Here is a 24311-nt window from a genome sequence, read left to right as displayed (position 1 = left end):
TGACATGGAAATGTCAAAATAAACAATATTTTTAGGTTGGTTTGATACTCTAATTTTTTTTTTTAAATTGTAAAAATTTAAGGAGTTTATTCGGAAATAAAGTCAAGTTTTAGGGACTATTTATTAAATTTAATTATTGTTTTGAATTTGTTATGTTCGGTAAAATTTTATTTCATTTGAATTTTGAGTTAATGTTTGTTCGGAATAAAATTATATAAATAAATTTTGAATTATTTAAAAAAATTAAGTGTTATTAATTTTGAGAAAGTAAATATATAATGATATATTTTATCCTATTTTGATATTTTATTAATTAATTATGTGATGGAATTGACAAAAGTTGAATAAAAGAATTTTTATAAAAAATAACAAGACCTTAAGTTTATGAGGTCATTTTAAACATTTTATCCTCTACTGGTTTCAGGATCTACATTAAATCTACCCAATACTAACACGAAATTTTTGTGACACTTGAATTTCAATATTGCATATTATTTTTATATAATAATATTTAATGTGTATAGTCTGACTCATTTACGAATAAATCCAATTGACAGATAATTCTGATCATTTATGACAGGAAATGTGGAGTTTTGGGGACCAGATTTTTGAAATGCATTGCAAGAGAAGAGATAGACAATCATCAATATGTTGATTTTTTTTATATAATTATTTTTATCATATTTGATTGCTTTGAATTAATTGAGCTACTTTATTATTCATTAAATTAGGGTTTAACTAAAATGTATGGATGTCTAATTTCTTCTTTTTAAACTAGATCGAAATCATTCTAATCGAACATAGTAGTTTGACACTTTGACTAAACCAACCGACGTACCATTATTTTAAGATTTAAAATAATTGTTTTTTTATTATAACATATGCACATTTCAATTATAATACATATTATTAATTTTAAACTAAATATACATAATTGCTATTTTACAATAAATGTATTACTTAATTACTTGCGGTGAATGAAAAAACAATCAAATTGAACGAACAAATATCATAATTGATCAATAACCGAAACTGATAATTTGAAAATTTCTCGAACTAACTTCATTGATTTAATTCATGTGTATTTAATATACAAACCATCGAACGAACCGCATACCCAATATTAAAAGTTGATGTACTTTTCTATAGTATTTAACTTATTTGAATGGTTAATTTGTGGATATGATAAATTTAAGCTTGAATTATATTTTCTTATTTACTTCAATCAAATATATTTTGATTTTTTTTTATAATTGATGACTTATTTCATAAAAATACTCTAACAACTTATTAAGTCGTCTCATTTGGTTTGCACTTAGAAACTAAATCAACTTAGCATATATGGTACAAATTTCTGGTTTCGGTTATTTAAATAATTCAGATTAATTTACTCAATTCGTTAACCAAAATATTAAAATATCATTTATTTTAAATTTTATTTTATTATTATACATTAATATATTTAAATATTTTTACCAAAAGAATATACACCTTCTCAAAATCATCACCAATTATTATCTTTTTTTCACTCTCTAAATTTAAAAAAAAAAATCTCAAATCGAACTAGACCTAACAGTTAGAACATAACTTTCATTTATTTATTTATTTGCTAAGAAACATAGTTTTCATAATGTGTGTATTTGAAATCTCTTTTGAAACGTGATTAGATTCGGTTGTTTATATATATGGAGTCTCTTAATAGTTGTTAAAATGTTTGACTTGATGAAACAAATGTGACATCGATAAATCGTTTGATCAATATATTTTTATACTTTGGTGAACTTTCAAATTAAAACGGAATCGGCTTATTTTTATCCTACATATCAATGTATTAAGATGATTTTCCACGTTGTGTTGGTTAGAATAAAAATAATGATAATATTGAATATTATATAGAATTACATAATATGTCTAATTTCTACCACATGTTCTTTTTTGAATCGTCGCATGAATCTCATTCAAATGATGACCTATGTACCCTAGTGATCGATGATTCATGTATTCATGCTAACTTCGAGAACGTGTAAGAAGGTCTTTGTCAATTCTTATTAATATGGTGCACCTTTTAGTAAAGGGCGTAAAAAATGGAGACTTTAACCAGATTAGTTGATAGACGTTTTGATATCAGTGTTAAAAAGTTTGTAGAATTTAATTAAGAGCTCCGTCATTATTTTAAGAACATTTGTACTAGTTAATCACCTTGTAATAAAAACAACAAATACAATATTTATCAACAAAATGCAGAAAGACCAATAATTAAAAAAAAACTACAAAATATAGTTTCACCTATTAAATCAATAGTTCTTCGTCACAAACACCTTTATTTTAACTTAAATATATAATCTCAATATATATTTTTTATTATAATTAAACAGTATTTTATATTCATAACTAATAATTTTCAAATAATTAACCCATATCAATCAAGCTCTAGGCATCCATTACAATTCGTTATTCTTGTTAATTAGTTATATAACGTTACAAATTATCAAAATGATTAATTAACCAATTATGAATCCTAAAACAACACGCCCATCCATGATCTAGTAAAGTTGGTCATTAATTAGTTATTTTACAGGAAGCATTGTGCATATATATAAACTATATATCCAACAAGGCAATGAGACAACTTTATATGTAACGAGTCTTTTTAATAATACAATACAATTATTGGATTAATTACCACCTTTTTATTTAATTTGTTGGTGTTAAACAATAAATATTTACAAATTAGTAGTCAATTAATGTAGTTGTATAATATAGTAATAAATTTTGGCTACTCATTGAAAAACCTTGAAGAAGCCATTTTAAGACTTCTCACTCAAGCCATTTTAACTTTTTAATAAGAAAAAAGCATGATGATTTATAAAGAAATGATTATTTTTGCTGTCATTTTTATTATATAATAATAATATACTTATGTATTTTAAATTTATTTTCTATTAAATATTATTACATTATTAAACAAATTGTCAAATTAGTTGGAATAAATTGAAATTTTGTTTTTTCTTTCAAACCTTACCATTTATAGTTTCTTATTGTTTACATCATACAAAAACGAGATTTTGTCTTAACAGTTTCAATATCGTTAATTTATTATCTATGTGATATTTATAAATAAATAAAAATTCAATGTTTTAACCGTTAAATTTTAAAAAATCGGTAGTTAAAATTCTTAATTCGTTGAGATACGACAGTTAAATTAATGACATTGATATTTTATTTATTTAAAATGCGACGTTTGAAACCGTTAAAATAAAATCTTGTTTTTGTATAACTTTAATAATAAAGAGCCTCAAATTATAATGTTTAATTTTTATTTTTATTTTTGACAATTTGATCTTACATTATTAGTGTTACAAGTTGAAATGCAATTATCTATTTATAAAAATAAAAGCCAAAATGGAAACATTGAGATTTAAATGAAATAAAAATGGTCTTAAATAAATATATTATAAGAATTTACAATTTATTGAAATAATCATAAGATATTATAAAATATAATTAATTAAGGTTAAATATTATTGAATGATCACATGTTTAATGTATAGCTTCAAACATTTACGATAATAAATTATATGATAGTAGTGAAGGAGTAATTTCTTAAAGATCAAATATTATTTCACCTAAAAATATTTAAATGAAAGTGTTATGTTTTTTTTAGAATGATAAAAAAAAAATCATAAACTTGAGTATAAATTATTGATTATTTTTTTTGGATAAATTATTTGCATTTTTTTAATATAAAACCTCTATTGGCTTATTTTTAAAAGTTGGAATTATGAATTTGAAAATTTTGTGATAAGAATGTAGATGATTTAGATAAATAAAATATATTTTTATATTTAATAATTAATTTTATAAAAAGAATAAAGTATGGATATATATTATAGTTAAAAAATTTAATTATTTATATTATATATATGCGAGTTAATAAAGAACTAATAGATAAAGAGAAAATAAGAGAAAATGGTAAAAATAATAATTAATAATATCTGTTTTAAGGTTTGCTTTTATTAAAATAAATAAACAAATAGTTAAAGGAATATTTATGGTTGATACCAATATTTTAACCTAACCAGAACTTGACCACATCCTAATAAATATGTTTAAATATAAATTTGTCTTCATACAATATCTTTATAAAAATAATATTTCTATAGTGTGAGGGTCTTATTTTTTATTTATGTATAGACCATTTTAAAGAAAAATAAAAAACCCTTTAAAATCTTACAATTTTAACAAACAAAAAAAAATGGGTTTAAATTATCAGCCACGTATGATCACATTTTCTAACTTTATCATTATATTCTTGGCAACTTAAGCCAAATTAACTTAAAAAATAACATTTGCCTAAATAAGTGATGACTACCAAACATTAATATATTTTTAATTTAGATGACTCAAAAGTAAGATAGATTGGTGAAAAGCTGATTAAGCTATCTCTATGTGATGTCACATGTATATGCCAACTTTTGATACCTAAGGACTTGTTTGAGCTTGGTTTATATATAGAATATTTTAAAATTTTGTGAAAAAAAATGTTGGATAAAAAAATAAGTTCTTCAAATATTTAATTGGTTTAATTTTTAAAATATTATTTTGGATTTAAGATTAAAATTTGATAAAAATAAAATATATTTTTTTAATATGTTAATTGATATGATAAGTGATTTAATTATTAAAATAATATTAAAAAATATTTTTAAAAATTGAATAAAACACAACAAAAAAAAACTAAAATCAAACCACATTATTAACTAGAAAAATGATAAAAATGAAGTGGGGGAGGAGAGCAAAATGTAATTCTTTTTAAAATTCTATCCCAATTTCTCTCTTAGTCATTTCTCTTAAAATAAATTAAAAAAAAAAATATGAATAGAACAAATCAAACTAGTTATTTATCTGTTTCTTTTTTTAGCAAAACTAAAAAATAAATTAAATTAACAACACTGTTTAGATTTGTCATCATTAACCATTAAAATGTATGAATTGAGTTAAATATTTAAATTAACTATAATATTTATGATCTTGCAAATTTGACACCTGAAGTTTTGATTACGAGTCCAGTTCATTAATAAATTATAAACTTTGGAAAATAATAGATCACCAATCCCAGTTTTATTAAAAAATAACTTCTTAGTTCCAATTTGATCTATAAACAAGTAATACAGTGCTTAAAAATTGAATATATTAAGTATGTTTAAGGGAGTTAATGAATTTGTGAAACTTATTTAAATTATATGAATATATGTTTTTTTTAAATTGAGAAAATTAAAATATTTAAAATCGAGATTGTTATTAGTTATTATAAATAATATTAATTAAGTGGTCATTTTAACTTTATCGCATTTTAAAAATATATTATTTAAATTTTTATTTGCATATAATTTTTATATTTTTGATGTATCATGATGGCTTATAGTTAAAAAATTGAAATTTATTGAAATTTTTTGAAATTATTAAGAATAAAAGATACATAAAGTTAAAGAACCCACACAATATATAGTCAATAATTCCAATTAAAGCACACATCAACTTTTCGGAATTTGGAGGAAAAAACTTAAAAGTTTATGCCAAAATTTGTTTTTGATAGCTACGGTGAATGAAAAGTTGAAAGCCACTTTATAAAAAGGTAGATTGATGGAATATTTTGTTTTGTGTAATATTGTTTTTGTTTTTTAGTTAGGATAATTTATAATTTATTGGGTTTTATGTTACAAAGGACTAAAGATTATATTTTGAATATATATATATATAATTTAAGATGAGTTATATCTATTAAAATTTGAATTAAAATATTTGATTGGTTGGATATAGAGTTTTAGGGAAATACTGTCTATTTAATTCATAATAATTTCACTAAAGTATTTTTATCCTATGAATAAAATAAAATTTCTTTAGTGCAATTTTAATACAATTTATTAGGCAATTCAATTGCATATGATATAGACATTCCACTCGTTTTGCATTTTGAATTTTTTTTTTTTTTTTTGGTAATGCAATTCAATTGCATTTGGACAAGTTTTTGTTTGAAATAAAAATAGAATAGGGGACCAACATTATGATGTGCGGTGACCGATACCTTATCCGTACAATATTTATTTTTACGTGTGCGCACTGCCGTGTGTGGGACCGTGGACCACATATTAAAGTGTAGTTAATTTTTCTTTTTACTATTTTCTTTATAAAATAATATATTTTTTTCTGTTGGAAGTCTTTATTTTTTATTTTAATGCTCAAACCCCACCGACATTTCTCCAAACTTGCCGTTTTTAGTTTTTATAAAACTAATGTTGTATAATAATATTAATTTAATAATAATAATGACTAGTTCAATTAATTTTACCTTATAAGTTGTAAGTTGTAACCTTATGAGAGTGGGCCAAAAGAAACTGTGTGAGATATTTTGATGGAATAATCACAAATGGGCCTAATCTAATTTTTAAGGAAGCCCATATTATATATATATATAAAGCCTTTTCAAACTATTTGAAAAGGGTAACAATCTTAACTTTTTACTTTTCATGTACCGGACCAATATTTTAAGGTTGGATGGACTTAAAAAAAATTGGAATAAACTTAAAAAATTATTAACAAAAATTTGAATAATGCAAATGTATAAAGAAATTTTATTAATTCTTTAATAATTAAATAAATTATATTGTATAATTCTAAGAAATAGGTAAGAAATTATGAGTTAATGTCACCTTCTTTTTTCGAAATGAATTTCGTCCTTGTTAGTACCGACTCAACTTCAATCTCATTTATAGATTTTGGAATTATGTAAATCGTTTTATTTATGGGATGATTATATGAGATGGATTTATGAAATTTTTGTTCATTTATATTCATTGATAATATAGAATTCTTCATTTTAGGATTCATGAGATATGAATTTCTAACCTTCTTATATTTATTATAATTTAATGGGTTATTTTATAATAAAGGACTAGTTAAAATGTAAATTTCAAATTCTCTTCTCATAAACTAATTTTGTAGGTAATTTATGAAATTTTTAGATTTATTATTAACAGTTAAATCAATATATATATATATATATACAAGGTATCTATTTTTTTATTTGTAATAAAACTATTTAGTGATTTTTTTTTAAAATTTGGTTATAAACAACAAATTTATTTATTTTCCAATTTTAATAAATTATTAAATATTAAAAAAAAGTTAAAATAACTACTTAAAATTTATCTCTAAACTACAATAAATTATGTTAGGAATAAATTATATATATATTTTTTATTTTTAGTTTTATATAAATAAAGATATAGATATTTCCAACTTTCTTGAAGGTTGTAGTTCAATCCCGTAAAATGGCAAGTTCCGGCTATTCCAGGATTCTAAGACAAAATGTAATAATAATAATATTTTTTTTAAGTAGAAACTGTATTTACTATCATTATCTCAAATTTTATTTATAAGTTAACACCAACATATTTTTCAGTATTATATTTTAATATATAAGTTAAAAGGTTTAAAATCTCTAAATTAAATTCAATAATAAGAAAATAAATAAAAATACAAAAATATGTAATATTCTGCACAAAATATCTATTGTTATAATAATGTGTAATGTATAAACTTATGGGTGCTTGGTAGTTGTTTTTGTACTTAGGAATTAGAAAGAGATATTAACTTCTTGTCATCTTAGTATTGAAGTATTTTAACTTTGTAACATATCTAACATTTAATGTAACACATTTAACATTTATAATTTGAGATTACAATACACTCAATTTAGCCAAATTTTTTTACTTTTGTTTTAAAATATTTTAAATAATTTTGACGAACACCCATATATTATATTGATGTGTTATTTAAACAAAACTAATATTCACTTTTTTTAATATAATAAATGAAACTATTATTAGTTAAGAATATATCATATTATTTGAAAAAATAAAATTTATGGAATAATTTTTTTTATAATTATTTGAGTTAAATTATTAAAATATTTATTTATATTAAATACTTAAATTTTATAAAAATAAAGAAATAATAATTTTTTATTTTTATTGATGATTTTTTATAAAAAAAAAAAACTAAATAATTCAAGAGGAATCAATCAAGATAGTGATTGCTGTATGTTTTTGCTTTGTTTTTTTATTGGTTTGCATTGTCTTCTTTTATTAATTATCTGTCCATTTTCTTCTGCTTATTTTATTTTTGTCATTATATTTTATTATCATTTTCAGGATTATAATGAGGAATATTTTAAGATTTATATAAATTTTTTTGGATGTTATTTATGGTTTCAGGATTGTTGGTTATATTTGTCCTATCTGTTTTAAAAGATTTGTTTATTTGTGATATTTTAATATTTTTTTTCATAAAATACAAAATAGAGGTCATTTTATCTGTATTAATAGTTTAACGGTCAAATGTTGAATTTAGGCAAATGGGACCAAATTGAGATATTGAACATTTTATTTTAAACTTTACTAAATTTATAAAAAATCAATTATATAAATTAAAATACATTTTTTTAAATTATTAATTTTTATTTTATTATTATATATTAATATTCTCAAAGTCTTTTCATATAAAAATATTTCAACCTCTTCAAAAGAAAAATTTGATGAAATGATACTAATAAGAGGTAAAACTTGAAAAATAATTGAGGTGAGATTAAATGTTTGCAAAAATGATATTTTGAGTATGTGAAATGTTATATTTTCATGTGCGTCAAGCAAATATGTATACAATTCGCGTTGCATGACAATATTGACATTTTAAATACTTAAAATATATTTTTTTTAAACATTAATAACTTTATATTATTTTTAAAATTTTACTTCTTATTGATATCACTTCGTTAAATTTCCCTTTCAAAATCACTCATAATTATTTTTTTCAAATAATTCAAATTTTTTGAAAACCTTTATTTGAACTAGGTTTGAGAGCTATTATAGAATTTTTATCCGAGAATTAATAATGAATAACCTTAATTTGCTTAAATTACAAGTAGATAATAAATTAAAGATTTTTGTGAAAATAAAATATCTAAAATCTCAATTTGTAGATAATTTATCTATAAAATAAATATAGATCAAAATGGTAATTATGAATTAAAGAAAATTTATTTGATGAGATGTAACTGTACATGGCACGCGCGCGCGGTAGAGAGCGTGGATCCTGAAATCTGAAAACACGAGGAGTGCTGTTGGTAACCCGGCAAGCAATAAAATCAAAACCACACATTCTCTCTCACACACACACACACAAACACACATACTACTGTTTTCAATTGCCGCGTCAATCTTGTCTCGACTCATTACATGACTACTGTACTCTCTCACGGCCAAGATCTTCGTCTTTGTTTTCATCTGCAATTCTCTATCTTAAGAACCTTCTCAAGATCCATCTGATTCCTTCTCCCAACATTCTTGTCTCATTGCCTTCTAACTAGCTCCTCGGCCAAATCTTCCATCCTTTTCAGATCTAACATTCTTCCTCCCAACATCTGCATTGTTGTTCTTTAGCGAGGGTTTATGTTGAAGCTTCTTATTTTCCCATTATTAAGGTGTCGAAGTCATGCAATCTTCTCTTTCGTTCTTCCAACTTATTGATGAACTCCACCAACGAGGAAATAAACTTCACCGAAACCCTAGTCCCATTAGGCGCCTCTCTTGCCAGGCATTGGGGCTCGGGTGTCTTACTTTCTAACGATGGTGTTACGAATTCTGGTTTGAGAAGAAAAAATGCGAACTTTGCTTCTATTGCTGCTTCCACAGATACTTTGTTTAGCTTCTTCCCAAACGTTTGGTAATTCATCTTCTCTACTTTTTTTTATTTTTTCAATTTTGGTTGCTAGCTAGAAACAGTTGTTGTAACTAGTTAAAGATCTGATATACCCGAAAAGGGAAATTTTGATATAGTGGTAAAAGGCTGATGAGGTCACAAAACCAGGTTTAAGAAATATTCATAGTGGAAAGATCACTTGGAGGGTCGTGTGGAAGTAGGACTTGTTAATGTTGGAATTACTATAACTATTGTTTTGTATTATTGACTACTGGGTTATACTTCTAACTTCTTTAAACTTGATTGAATATTGGCAAAACATCAACAAATAAAGAGATAGCATGATAGATTTGATGGAGAAAAATGGATAACATGATAGTTGAAGATATATATTTGAGCTCAAGTGTTGGGCTATTTCTTGTTTTGTTGCTTTTGGTTTCAACACCTTTTTAAGTAAAAAAAAAGTTTTTGGAAACCTGTCTTTTTGAGTTCTACATTGTAGGAGCAGCTTCTCATAAAGAATGTAATCCCTACTTAGATTCTATCTATCTATGAGCTCCTTAGTAATTGGGATATTGTTTTTGAGAAAGTTGACTAGTTCTAAACTTGAATATTTTAAAATCATGTCTATACAACGTTTTTCAGGCTTGACTATTGTTTTAATGTTTGCACTTCTAATAATTCAGGCCTTCCATTTTTGCACAACAAAATTCATTCAGTAGCACCACTGTCAAGTCAGTCCCTATTCAGAACTATTAACCTGGACCGTGGCAAAGGTGAGAATATATTACTCCATATAACAGAAGTGTCTTGTTTTAACGTCTTTCCCCTTTGTTTTATTCACACAAACTCATTGATGTCCATAACATCCAATAACTTGCAATCTGGGAAGGAAGAAAACATAATGTACTGCTAATGATTATCTAATTGAATTGATACAAAGTGCATGTCATTATCAATCTAGACGTGTTGATCATTTCTATTGATCTGTAAAAGAACTGATTCATATAGTATTTTCAGAAAATCTTGAATTTTGCATATATAGAAACACACAAAAATATTTTACTAATGGGTAACTTTAAATATTTACCCTTGCTTGTTTTGGAGCGATTTTTGATAAGTGAATTTGACATTGGAAAATATTAAATAAAAAGTTAAAAGTGTATATTTAGTATTATTGTGCTGCTAGTTTCATGATAAATCAAAATTGTATCATTTTATTAAAGTGATTTTTGGAGAGAATCCACCTCTCCCAAACAAGGTGATAGTATATTTACAGGATAGGAAAAGGCAATGGAAATATAACTAGATGTAGATATTAGTAACAATAACCCGAAGCGGGTGAGAAGAAGAAGACAATTATGGGATAACAACATAGCAAATTGGGAATAGATCAAGAAAGCGATGAGAATACAAAGTTTCATCAAAATAGTATGACCCTCTAATCTACCCACCAAACATTAAACATAAAAGCAAACCCTAGCCAGACGGTTGTCGGGTAAAAGCCCAAAAGCAACAAAGTCTTCTTCAATACAAAAGTGCCATACGGCCTTGAGGAATAAAATAAAAAGGACCACCCCGAGTTTAACATCTTGTTCACCATATTCCTATCTCGGTTTTCTGGACAGCCGGGTTTTAGTCAGGGCATGTACAAGTAGGCGAAATACCCTCCTTAAGAATTATTTGATGTTCGTGTCCCCTTAGTGGCGACAATTCCTTTGGCTCTTCAAACAGCACGCTAAATTTTGTGACGAGAGCAACCAATTATGGAACGTCTTTAAGACAATCCGTCAATCCATCCAATGCGAAACAGAGTATTTGCGCCTCGCCTTGGACCCAAACCAGCGAAGATGCAACTCCATTTTGCAAAGACCCTTCAAGCTTAAGGCCACTCATGACCCCCTGATTAATTTAATCTGCACAATGTCTTACATTTGCTGCACCACTCAAAAGACATAGATAAGTTTGCAAAATTCAAATAAGTGGAGACCAACATGGTATGCCATTCAATACCCAAAATCATATCATATCCTTGCCAAGACTTTCTCTTGTAACAATATAAGAGGTAAATATTAGTAACAATAACCGGAAGGGGGATGAGAAGAAGACAAGGATGGGATAACAACAGAACAAGGTTTCATCAAACATTAAATACTAAAGCAAACCCTAACCAGACGTCTGTCGGGTAAAAGCCCAAAAGCAACAAAGTCGTCTCCAATACAAAAGTGTCATGGTTTTGGAGGAATAAAATTAAAAAAGGACAGCTAAAAGAAAGAATTCCATGTGGTCCCGGGTCATGCTAATAACTTGTTACATTTGATCACATAATTTTATATTTTATGCACTATTTTTACATTCTTACATTCCCATCAATTCGAAGTGGGTGAAGTCCGAAACAATGTGGATTTGCAACAATAGTTTTAACATTCATCACTAATTGGCACCATGAAATACATAAATTATTGAAAATAAATTATAGAAAAGGGCCTCAGTTTTGAAGCAAGGCCATCCACTGGCTGCATTTAGTGGAGATGATGCTGACAAGAAAAAGGAAGAGATCTTAGGTTTGTCATCTTAAGGATCTGATATCCTATAGTATGTAAAATGAATATTTTAATGACTGGAACTTTATTACCTTGAGAAATCGATTCTTATATTTACAACCTATATAAGCATTAGGATAAGGTAACTAAATCATATCAAATTCTCATGATATAATAAAATATAATATTATAGGAATGAATATGCTAGCAACAACATTGAGGTTCTATACTAACTTTTTAATCCCAAGTTAGATAATTAAGAGTTCGTTTTCTTGTGCTAGAGTATTCCATGTGTTACCAGGGAATTGTTCTAGTCTTGTTTATGCAGTAGAAACATATATATTCAACTTTTGGTTGGATTTTGCTGGCTCATCCATTTCAATTGATTCTTGGTGGCACGCTTGTCTATATCTAGCTTGGTATAGTGCATTATTACTATTATCTATATATGAAATATGACATTACAGTGTTTTACTTGTTGATTGTAGGAAATACATTATCATCAAGACCATCATTGTCACCCCATAGGCCACACTTCCAGCCTTCTCCTGAGTTGCATGCTCCGGCGCCTGCCCCTATTCCATCACGTCAAGGTTCTTCGAAAGCTCATTTGGATTATTTCTAAGTTTTCATTAATTTGGTTCTATGTCTTGTTGAACCCAAATTCTGATTTATTGTCAAGCTTATTAGGTTTACGGCTAACATTTTTAGAATCTCTCTTAGGTCCTTCAGCTGGCCCGAGCTCTACAATTCCACGAAGGCTCCGCCATCATCATCGTCACAGGAGGCCTGTTTTTGTCATTCCAGTTCCTTCTGCACCAGGAGGTAATATTGAGATCTATGTTACTAGACAATGCATTCACAAATAATCTCAATTACCTTATGAACCCAACTTGATGTTTCCTTGGTGACATCTAAAGAGAAATAGGTAAAATGATTAAGCAATCATCAACTAGAAAACTTGTAATTGAAGTGTATGCTTTTGGTTGCACTATTATCTATGATGGGTTCTGTATTCTGGAATTGTTCCAATTGGATGGGTTTGAAGATTGTTTGGTACCTTGTTGCTATTAACTGTAACAGACTTGTTTTTGTTTCTTCCAAGTTTACATTATTTAATTTATGTAGTTCTTTGGATGAGACGTTTCTGTTTGAGAGTCTTGGAGCTTGTTTGATGCGGGATTATTTAGATTTAATTCCAATGAACCTTTACATCATCAATCTTTTCATATATCAAATCATCAACTAAAATTCAAATGCCTTAATTTTTTCTTTATAACATTTAAAATAATAAATACAAAGGATATTTTAGTCATTTAATTCAAATAATCCACTTTTTCATCAAACAAGTTTTTCTACAAAAATAACTGTTAATTTTTTCCGAAATAACCCTACATCAAAAAAGTCTTGTTATATCTTCCTACATCTAACACGTCTTGATATATTAATCTTCATTTTTTCCCACTTTTTCAGGTTGTAGCCAAACATGTGTAGATCCACTTACTTCGACTCCTTTTGGTTCTCCATGTGGCTGTGTGTTCCCTATGAAAATTAGACTTCTCCTAGATGTGTCTCTCTATGCTGTCTTTCCTGTAATAAATGAACTGGAGATTGAGGTAGCTGCTGGAACATATTTACTACAAAGTCAAGTAATTATAATTGGTGCAAGTGCTGATAGTCAAAGCCAGGAGAAAACAACAGTGGACCTCAAATTGGTCCCGTTGGGGGAGAAATTTGACAATACTACTGCCATGTTGACATATGAGAGGTTTAGGCAGAAAAAAGTGCCTTTAAACAAGACCCTGTTTGGAAATTATGAAGTAATATATATCAATTATCCAGGTTCAAATCTCAATGTTTTCAGCATCCTTCTATTGAATGAACTTTACTATTGTAAATTCTGAATAAGTTGTTAACAGGGTTTCCCTCTTCGCAATCTACTGGAGGTTTTGCGGGTAGTGGTCCAAGTGGGAGTGCTGGAATCACAGAATTCCCAGTTACTGCAAATTTTGTCAAAAAGGGCGAAAAGATAAACCCTGGAACCATTTTTATCATTGCATTATCTGGTGTGGTACTTTTGGTGGTCTGTATAGGAGCAGTTGCTGTCCTCCTAAAATGGAGGGCTGGAATGTCATCTAATGTTATTGGACCTGTCTTTACTCCATCTTTTAATAAGAGACATGGTAAGTCTTTGATTACAGATTTTAGTGTTTTAGAAGTGGAACTACATATAAGGAAGTAAATAACTTTTATAATTGTTCTCATTAAGACAATGCTTGTTTCTAGCGGAATTAGAATTGTGAGTCCTATTCCAAATCCTTTGTTTGTTGGTGACTTAAATAAGAATTTTGAATAAGAATTATAATTCCAATGGAATTGACTGTATATGACTTTTCAAGTTTCTATTTCATCATTTCCACTATGAAATTGCAATTCTATCATTTATCCAAACATAAAAACTGAATTTTATAATTCCAATTCCCAATTATAGCATCCAAAAATAGCCTAACGGCTCCACCATTTCATGAACTGTGGCGGTGTCTATTTTTTTTTTTTCTTTTCTAAATTACAGATGTATATGAAAAATATCTGTCCTACTAAATGGTTATTATGACCCTTCTCTTTTCTTAATCTGCAATCTTGATTTTCTCGAACTACTCCCGTTGTGTAGGCATGTTTACTTGCTCTTGAAATTTGATTTATAAGTTGTTGATTTGGATGTCAATATATGTGTGATTCAGGAATAGGGTCTACCTTATCGAGTAGTATGGAAAGCTCCACATCGATGTCCCTCATTTCCACCATGCCTACTTCCGTTCTCTCTGTCAAAACGTTTACCCTCTCAGAGCTTGAGAAAGCAACAGATAAGTTCAATTTGCAAAGGGTTTTGGGTGAAGGAGGCTTTGGACGCGTTTATCATGGGATTCTAGAAGATGGAACCGATGTTGCTGTTAAAGTACTTACAAGGGATAATCACGACGGCGACCGCGAATTTATTGCAGAAATAGAGATGCTAAGCCGATTACATCATCGTAACCTCGTTAAACTCATAGGCATGTGTTTTGAAGAACACATCCGATGCTTGGTTTATGAGTTGATACCTAATGGAAGCATTGAGTCCCATCTACATGGTAATTTTTGCATTACAATTTTCATTCTTTGTATGAGTGCGTTTGGTAGAATATCACCTTATAACAACTGGTTTTCGCTTCTAAAGAATCACTGGCTCAATCTTATTAAGATTATCTTTCCCATTTCAGGCACGGACAAGAGAAAGGGGCATCTCGACTGGGATGCAAGATTGAAGATTGCTCTTGGTGCAGCCAGAGGATTGGCATATCTTCATGAAGATTCTAATCCTCGTGTGATACACAGAGATTTCAAGGGCAGCAATGTTTTATTAGAAAATGATTTCACTCCTAAGGTGTCAGATTTCGGGTTGGCAAGGGAAGCCACGGAAGGGAGTCATTACATCTCCACTCGGGTCATGGGGACTTTCGGGTATGTCCTAACTATTCTTAAGACATGTTTTTCTTTTCCTGGAACTTTTGGAAAAAAGTTTTTTTGATGGAAAAGTGAATTATGTGGAGGTGATTTGTGCTAAATGACTAAATATCCTTTGTATTTAATATTTTATAGAAATAAAGTATGGGTAATTTCACTAATTTGATTAATGATGGGATAAGGGGTTATTTGGATTAAATTCATGGCCTTGTTCTAGGTTATTGAAAATTGAGTTATTTTTGCATTTCTTTTAAGCTCAGTAAAGTAAATTGTTCAAAATGTAAATTGTTATTTTTTTGGAAATGTTAGGTACGTTGCTCCTGAATATGCAATGACCGGGCATCTACTGGTGAAGAGTGATGTGTACAGTTATGGTGTTGTGCTTTTAGAGCTTCTCTCGGGTAGAAAACCTGTGGACATGTCTCAACCTCCAGGTGAAGAGAATCTGGTCACTTGGGCTCGACCACTATTAGGAAGCAGGGAAGGATTAGAGCAGTTGGTGGATCCCTCCTTAAATCCTGGAAGCTACGACTTTGATGACATGGCCAAGGTAGCTTCGATCGCATCCATGTGTGTCCACACAGAAGTGACCCACAGGCCATTCATGGGAGAAGTTGTTCAGGCCCTGAAACTCTTATACAACGATGCTGCTGACGATACATGCAAAGAATCGTCAGCCCGCGACTCTGATTTCAAAGGCGATCTAATGCAATCAGATAGCAGCTGGGGAAATGCTGGTGGCATAACTATGGAATACTACAGTTCTGGATCGCTAGAGGAGATGGAAAACAGGTCTTTGCCTGCAGCTTCTGGCTTGGTATTATATGGTAACAGATCTGGTCCCTTAAGAACTATTAAGAGCAAACGGGCCTTCTACAGATTGAAAGGAAGTATGAGCGATCACGGAGGGTTAAGAGATGTTTCCGCCCTAGAAGCTTCCTTTTAGAGAATGTTGTTCTCTGAAGTTGTACAGAACTGTGTACTAAATGATGGTTCTTCTTCTTGTTTATTGTTTTAAGTGTTGGGGGTAGTATTAGGATTTAGGAGTTTCAAATTTTTGAGAATCTCAATTTATTGTGACAGAAGCTGGACACTATTATTGTTTGTTTGCTAATTACTGATTGGCCATTATTGCTTAAGACAGACAATTGTACTAAAAGAAAATTGGCTACTATTATGGCATGCTTATTGCTATTTGGTGGACCTATTTGTTTGCAAGCTACAAAATGCATACTATGATATTTAAAATGTTAATTGATGTTTTTTTTTTTTTTTTATCAATTTAGATTTCATTTGGTTGGATTTTACTCTAGGGTCATGATGGTTACTAAAAAATAACCATGTTTGTGTGGCATATTTTGATAATATGTTATTTGGGTTGTTTGATGATAGAATTGTCCTGGTTCCATGTTAAAATTTATATTGCATAAAAAGAGGGAGGCTGTTTTGGTTGATTGTTTGGTTTCAATTGTTTAGGTTTAATCTTAAATAATCTATTATATATCTTTTTTATCAATAAAATTATTTAAATAATCCTTGTTCTGATTTTTTTGGGTAAAAAAATCTTCATATATATATATTATTATTATTATAAGGTTACATATTTATAGTATTTCAAAAGTTATATATTTATAAATTTGAATTGCATTTTGTGACTTTTTTTTTTATTTGATCGGTAATTGACTATTGACCTAGAAATGATGGTATTTTTATTTCCAGACTCTAATATTATCTTAAACACAATTAAATATATAATATTATTAATATATTTATTAATTTTTTTGATAAAAATAAAATATATGGTATAAAGTATATAGTATGTTATGGGACTCTTCAAAACCAAACGGGACAAAGATGGTATTAAAAAAATATCCGAAATAGAATAGAACAGAAATGATAAATATATTATATACCCAAAGTAAAAACGGTGGTGCTTGAATGGTAGTAAAAAAACTAAATTTTTTTTCTCGAAATAGAATAAGACGAAAACTATAAACACATTTCTTTTGCTGAATCGTGTGGTTGGCATCCTAATTGCTATTTTGTAAGTGTGGAATTCTTTTATTTATTTTGTTTGTTGATATACTAAAATAAAAATAACAAAATTGATGGAGAAAATAGAGAGAAAAAAAATTCAGTGTTGAGTCAAACCTAATTGACTTCCATAGCATAGCAGAGATAAGGTCCCTCCGTTCGTTGATAACTGCTCCATAGAGAAGAGATGACATGGTTGATGATGATGACAACAACACTAATTGGCTCGCTGCCTAGCTGCATTGCTTTGAAATCATCGACATCTCTTCACACTTCTTCTCGCCTCTCTTCCTCCGTCACCGTCAGGTCTGGTCCGCTTCGGTCTTTGCATTCACTTCTATTTATCTATCGTATCGCCTTCTCAATATTTATTTGGTTTTATATTTCCGTGTTATGAATACGTCAGAGCTGAAATGGCTTCTCCTTCAACTTCATTCTCTGGAATCTCAACGCTTCCCAAAGATCGGATCATTGTTTGTCTCTTTCGTTCTTCGCCTTTGTGCTATATATTTGTTACTTCATTCGTTGCTAGCTGAATTGTAGACAAACTGTTATGTGTTTACAGCTTGGAGTTGGTGGTCTGACTCTTGACTACTTAGCCACCGTTGCTAACTATCCGGAGCCGGATGATAAGATCAGAAGCATTGACATGAAGGTGATAATAGTAATCTAGTTTTCTAATTGACTTTGGAAGAATTGGATTTGAGTTGCATTGCCAGCATAGTTATAATTGGAACTGGATTGGATTTTCTTTTGGATAAATAAGCGGTTTTCAAGCAGTATTTGCTGAATTTGGTTGTATGCCTTGACAGGTTCAAGGGGGTGGAAATGCAGGAAATGCTCTTACTTGTGCCTCACGTCTAGGCTTAGTTCCAAGGCTGATTTCCAAGGTCTCGCTAGTTGCTGATCTTTATGTGCTTACTGTGATTTTTAGATTGTTAATAGTTCTGCTTCTGCATTATTTTATTGTTAACAGCTTGTCACAATGCCTGATGTATATGCAGGGCTCATTTGACAAAATTGTGTTGGATTACTTCACTTAAATTAAGCCTTATTAGTTTAATTGGTTAAAGAGTTGTTTTCGAAGGGAAAAGACTTATGTGTAGCTACCTGATTTTAACCCCAAATAACTGTCAAACATGTAGAAATTTTTGTACTTTATTTACATATGTAGTGCCTGGAGTTTATCAATAGATATGTAGCTTGTTCGATGGGTTTCTTCCATTTTCTAGGTTTCTATTTTAGTAGGTAGTGTATGAAAGTGTAGCTGATGCACTGCATCTTAGCTGCATATCAGGTCCTATGAGCCATGTTTAGATGTTTGTATCACATATCCTACAATTTTCATGGTTAGGTTGCTAATGATGGTCAAGGGAGAGGGATGCTGGAAGAACTAGAAGCCGATGGAGTAGACACTTCTTTCCTTGTAGTAAGTTGAATACCCAAATCGATTATTATCTATCTTCCTTGATGACCAAAAAAAAAACAAGAAAACAAAAGCTGTTCCATAATGAGTAGAAACTAAGTGAATGTTTTCCCTACAAATATGTTACATCACAAAAACTGGTTGTTTAGGAAACAAACAAGTTAGTGATTTTATATCGTCCTATCAGTGTGGTCTTGGTACATTTGTAATTAAAATTTTGCTTTCGCCTATGAATGATTGACTCACATTTTATTTTACATGGTTAATCTTGATTTCAGGTTTCCAAGGAGGGAAACTCACCATTTACCTACATTATTGTTGACAACCAGACGTATGTTTGCATCTACATGGTTAAACTTTTCATGCCTGAATATGGCATATTTTAATGATATTATTAAAAAAATTCTGGACATCCATTGCAGTGTTTTTCTTTTCCGTCAAGACTTTGCTTTCAGGTTCTGTTGATACCCATGCACACATTTTTTCTTAATCTGAAATGTCTGTTTCAGTGCCTTGAATTCTTTATTTTAACCCCTCTTCAATGTTGAGTTCTAGCTAAACGTTTTCCGTTGCCCAAAAAAAAATCTACCACCATCCAATTGAAAGCATATAAGTTTTTTTTTAATAAATTGTCTTTTGCGCATCTATTTTTGGTCCAGATATATGTATCTTTCCACTCCCTCTCTCTCTCTCCTGTCTTCCACATTGTATGAAGATTCATGTCTGATACTGTTTATTTCAGCTCCAGGATTTGTTGCATTTCTGTTTTAGTGCTTATAGACCACTTTGAAGATGCATTTGGGATATGTTTTTCATTGTTTTTGGTTTCTTACTTCTCTACTAATCCTTTGAACCATCTGTGTATACAAAGTTTAGATTCTGTACATGATGTAATACATCATTACTGCCCGCAGGAAAACTCGTACATGTATTCACACTCCAGGATTTCCACCTATGATTCCAGAAGATCTTCCTCAGTCAAGCTTGTCTTCTTCATTGGATGGGGTATCTCTACTCTATCTTGATGGAAGATTGCACGAATCAGCTCTAGTTGTTGCTCATGAGGTAATCATGATCTTTTGACTAACGAATTAGATAAATGTGATTTCATGCTAATGTTTAAGAGGATACAAGAACCTTATTGTGGTGCTATTATGTTCAAAGAAGGTTTGAAATTGATTATTTTTGGCCTATGAAGCCACACTGAAGAACTTTTTGTTCGTGAAGGTGGTCAAATCTTATGGTTGTCCAAAGAGGAGAAACTATGTGAACTTGAAAATGAAGTAGCAAATAATATACTACTATCTGATAGTGTCCGAGTATTCAAGGTGGTGGTTTAAAATTGGACACTTTCTTCCAAGCACCTAGTATCTAGTGATGTTGAAGTTGACAAGCTTTCTTATATTGTCTTTCTCTACTTCATGGGCATCGTTGTGTGGAGAGTTTGCTTTAATTGCTGTATATAATAAAGTTAATTGCTTGTTTAATTGGATTTTTTTTTTTGGTTATTGGTTTCTGTAAAATATGTGACTAAGTGGAAGCGGACAACATCTTTCTTATTCTTCCAGTGCAGGCAAAGCAGCGCAACATACCCATATTGATTGATGCAGAAAAGAAAAGAGAGGGGCTTGATGATCTTCTAAATCTTTCTGATTATGTTGTATGCTCTGCTAAATTTCCTCAGGCAAGGAGGCTGATCTAGATAAGCTATTATTTTCTTCCGAATTACTAAAACTACCTAGTAGTTGCAATTCTGCTTGCTGAAGGATGAGTACTACCATGAGATACAATATAATCCCTTGCATATATACGTTATAGCTCTATATTATACTTAGGTTACTGAAATTTTAGCTTCATGATTCTACCAGCATCAAATGTTATATGGCAATATAGATCCTAAGCATCTTATCTTGCATTAATTTTGTGGATTCACTGTTGGTTGCTTTTGGATTATTGCAAAATCTAATTTGTGTCTTCATTTGGACTTATTATGCTGAGTTTTCCCAGATTTTAGGGTTAAGCTGGTTGTGGACAAAGCATTCAGTCTTCTGAAAAGGATAATTTGAAGCTTCTTCTTTAGAAATTATTGTTTTTCCCTTCTCTTTTCTGTATATTCCGATAAATAGGGATATCTGTCTAGTTCTTAATAATGCAGTAGTGACTGTAAACGGAATTTCTCCAGGCCATTCATCTTGGATATCTCGGGTGGCATTAGACAAAGACGTTGCATTTCTACAGTTACATGCTGAATTAATTATGTCGCACTAATAACACTATTTTTGTTTTAAATGATTATCTATAATATATTTCTCATTGTTTGAGTTGGTAATAGTTAGAAAATAATGGCACTTCATTTGACATGCTTATACTTTCTAAATTCTCACAGGCATGGACTGAGGCACCAGTAACACTGTTTTTGTTTTAAATGATTATCTATAATATATATCCCATTGTTTTAGTTGGTAATAGTTAGAAAATAATGTCACTTCATTTGACATGCTTATACTTTCTAAATTCTCACAGGCATGGACTGAGGCATCATCTATTCCCAGTGCCCTTCTTTCTATGCTTGTCAGGCTTCCAAGGCTCAAATTTGTCATTGTAACCTTAGGTGAAGTTGGTTGCATAATGCTGGAGAGAAGTGAAACTGGTGAGTCGTCAATTGCCACTTTTTCGACAGTTGTAGAGGAAGCACCTAAGGATTTGAAAAATTCATGCTCCGGGATGAAACTAATTTCAAGCCTCCGTTATCCTAATAATTGCATCCTTCCTTTTTCAGAAAGCATTGAGTCTGAAGAAATGTGTGTAGATGATTTGTTAGAGTTATTGATGCTAAGGAAAGATATGACCACAAACACACCTACATGCATATCATCGGTAATCCTCTTCCTGCCTGGAAAATTACTCCTATTACAAACAAACTTTCAGTAATATGTCTTTCTACTCATCTTATTATGAACTTGGTGAACATCTTGTCTTAGCATTTTTTTCTTCTTCTGGATTTTACTTATTTTTGAACTGGAAGCAATAATGAATCTTAGTCAATTTAAATATAATGTTAAGTTTCCCATCAATTCAATGGTCCAGGTAGTGACGAAGATGCAAGCGAATGGTATAGGAATGATAACTGGGACATTATATGTTTGTACAACTGAAAAGATACCTTTTTCAGAACTCATTGATACAACTGGTGCTGGTGATGCATTTATTGGAGCTGTGCTCTATGGTAAATGAAACAAACTAATGTGATATGTAGTTAATATTCATTAATTTTCTCACCCACCAGGGTCTTTTTTACATTTAGCAATTTGCGCTAAAATGCCTCCAACAAAAATGTTGCCGTTTGCCTCTACTGTAGTAAGTCAACAGGCACAATCTGTTTCAACTAATAAAGGCCTTCTTTTCCCTTCAGCTATTACATTTTGAAATTTTCTGTTTGGTTGCAGGCAGCTGCTAATTGTAGAGCCTTAGGAGCAAGAGGTGCACTTCCACATCGTTCTGATCCGCGCTTGGCATGCTTTCTATGACACATTGTTTAAGGTAATGATTTTGGTTCTAACTGAAGTTGAGTATTTTCTTCCTAGCTTAATCACGAACTTTGAGAAAAATGATAAAAAAGAAATTGTAGTTCCCCTTTTGTTTATCACCATAATGTCATCACAAACTGGATCTTAGATTGGATATGATACCAAAAGGGCAGGGCCCATCAAACTGGAGTTTAGGTTGGATATGATTCCAAAATGGCAGGGCCCATTATTTGATGTGGAAATAATAATAAGTAGAAGGAGCAGTAAATTTAGCAATCATGGGATATAAAGATGAGAATAGCAATATAAAATGTAGGGCTTTTTTTAAGAGAAATGATGAAAAAGTAGATTATTTGAATTTATTCTAAGTTAAATGACTAAATATTCTTTATTTTTATTATTTTAATTGTTAAAAAGAATAAAGGAGGGATATTTTGGTATTTGAGTTGATAACTTAATTATTTGATAGGAGTGGTTGATGATGTGAAGGGGAGGATTTATTTGGAAAAAATCCAAATAATCTTGACATCATACAAGCTGGTATTGTGAGTGTGTAAAAGAATAGAATCTGTTGTTTCAGAAACTATATATGAAAACCAAGCTTGGGGTCCATGAACCATGCCATCATGGGGGTGCCCTTATCCTCTCGTAGGGTATGCATGATAAGGCTCAAGCATTATTATTCTCAATTCATAATTCATTCAAAGTTACTTGAGAAATAGACAGATCTAAGCCTTGTGTGCTCTAAGAATTAGGATAGTGTCCTTAAGAATTTGAAAACTACTTAGAATGATGTTGATCCAAATATGAAAGAATAGTAAACCGAATTAAGGTCACCATCCTATGAGGTGAGGTGATAAGTATTATTATTATTAACTGAGAGGCAGTAGTCCTTACCTTTACTAGAGGAGAGGCACATAAATATGATTGGACCAATTCATATGGGAATTCACATGTATCATTCATCCCTTCTGATTTATGGGACCATAATAATAGTAATAATAATAATAATAAAAGGTCTTAATCATCCTCCTACTTATTAAGAAGTGGACCAACTAGGGGCTACCCTCATTTATCACTAACTACCATGAATATTATTATTGCCTTGCTCTGATTGACCAGCAAATTAAAGTGAAGGACTCTTTTATCTTTTATTATATTTGGTGGGTTTGTCCATATCATTGAGTGGATCATATGCCCAAACTTACAAAGGATTCTTAATCACAACCAAACCAACCTTAACCTAATACTTGAGATTGAAAAATCATATCATTGAGTGATATCCAAATAAGACTTATAAAGGAAAGTCAATATTAGTTGAAATTGAGATGAAAATGAACCAGTTTGAAAATTTCCTTTATAGATAATTTAGTTCTATCTTAGTTTCAATGAAAAATCTCTAATTTTTTTATTCTACTGATTTAATTTTAATTTTTTCTTAATTATAAAAATATAGTTGAATCGAATCAAAGTATCACCTAGAGCTTGTTTGATGTGGGGTTCCAAATATTATTAAAA

General features: G+C 29.7%; 2 protein-coding genes across 3 annotated transcripts; both read left to right on the top strand.

Moving 5' to 3' along the window:
* Positions 1-9235: 9235 nt before the first annotated feature.
* LOC124914491 (receptor-like serine/threonine-protein kinase ALE2) lies at positions 9236-17009 on the top strand. The gene is made up of 9 exons (XM_047455050.1): positions 9236-9783; positions 10446-10535; positions 12791-12895; positions 13026-13127; positions 13776-14144; positions 14222-14485; positions 15044-15433; positions 15563-15803; positions 16116-17009. Exons 1-9 carry the CDS (start codon positions 9720-9722, stop codon positions 16750-16752), a joined length of 2262 nt encoding a protein of 753 aa, XP_047311006.1. The 5' UTR covers positions 9236-9719; the 3' UTR covers positions 16753-17009.
* Positions 17010-17940: 931 nt separating this feature from the next.
* Positions 17941-22896, top strand: LOC124915398 (ribokinase-like). Of its 2 annotated transcripts, XM_047456105.1 has the most exons (13): positions 17941-18146; positions 18247-18313; positions 18406-18495; positions 18653-18730; positions 19195-19269; positions 19545-19597; positions 20181-20331; positions 20840-20950; positions 21790-21916; positions 22046-22143; positions 22354-22492; positions 22571-22623; positions 22713-22896. In XM_047456105.1, the coding sequence occupies exons 1-13, from the start codon at positions 18028-18030 to the stop codon at positions 22791-22793; spliced, it is 1242 nt and encodes a 413-aa protein (XP_047312061.1). In that variant the 5' UTR covers positions 17941-18027; the 3' UTR covers positions 22794-22896. The 2 variants fall into 2 exon arrangements, with proteins under 2 accessions (XP_047312061.1, XP_047312062.1); XM_047456106.1 differs by lacking the exon at positions 22571-22623.
* Positions 22897-24311: the final 1415 nt, after the last annotated feature.

The sequence above is a fragment of the Impatiens glandulifera genome, chromosome 9 (genome assembly GCF_907164915.1).
Source record: "Impatiens glandulifera chromosome 9, dImpGla2.1, whole genome shotgun sequence".
NCBI classification, from domain to species: Eukaryota; Viridiplantae; Streptophyta; class Magnoliopsida; order Ericales; family Balsaminaceae; genus Impatiens; species Impatiens glandulifera.
This window is presented reverse-complemented; position numbering and strand designations above follow the sequence as displayed.

What these genes read in the sequence shown, in the direction of transcription:
- LOC124915398 (XM_047456105.1), top strand. Translation starts at nt 18,028, where the DNA reads ATGACATGGTTGATGATGATGACAACAACACTAATTGGCTCGCTGCCT. An exon ending in TTCCAAGGCTGATTTCCAAG is followed by an intron (nt 18,731 to 19,194) that starts GTCTCGCTAGTT and finishes TTTCATGGTTAG; the next exon opens with GTTGCTAATGATGGTCAAGG. An exon ending in TGCCGTTTGCCTCTACTGTA is followed by an intron (nt 22,624 to 22,712) that starts GTAAGTCAACAG and finishes GTTTGGTTGCAG; the next exon opens with GCAGCTGCTAATTGTAGAGC.
- LOC124914491 (XM_047455050.1), top strand. Translation starts at nt 9,720, where the DNA reads ATGCGAACTTTGCTTCTATTGCTGCTTCCACAGATACTTTGTTTAGCT. An exon ending in TAACCTGGACCGTGGCAAAG is followed by an intron (nt 10,536 to 12,790) that starts GTGAGAATATAT and finishes TGTTGATTGTAG; the next exon opens with GAAATACATTATCATCAAGA. An exon ending in AATATATATCAATTATCCAG is followed by an intron (nt 14,145 to 14,221) that starts GTTCAAATCTCA and finishes AGTTGTTAACAG; the next exon opens with GGTTTCCCTCTTCGCAATCT.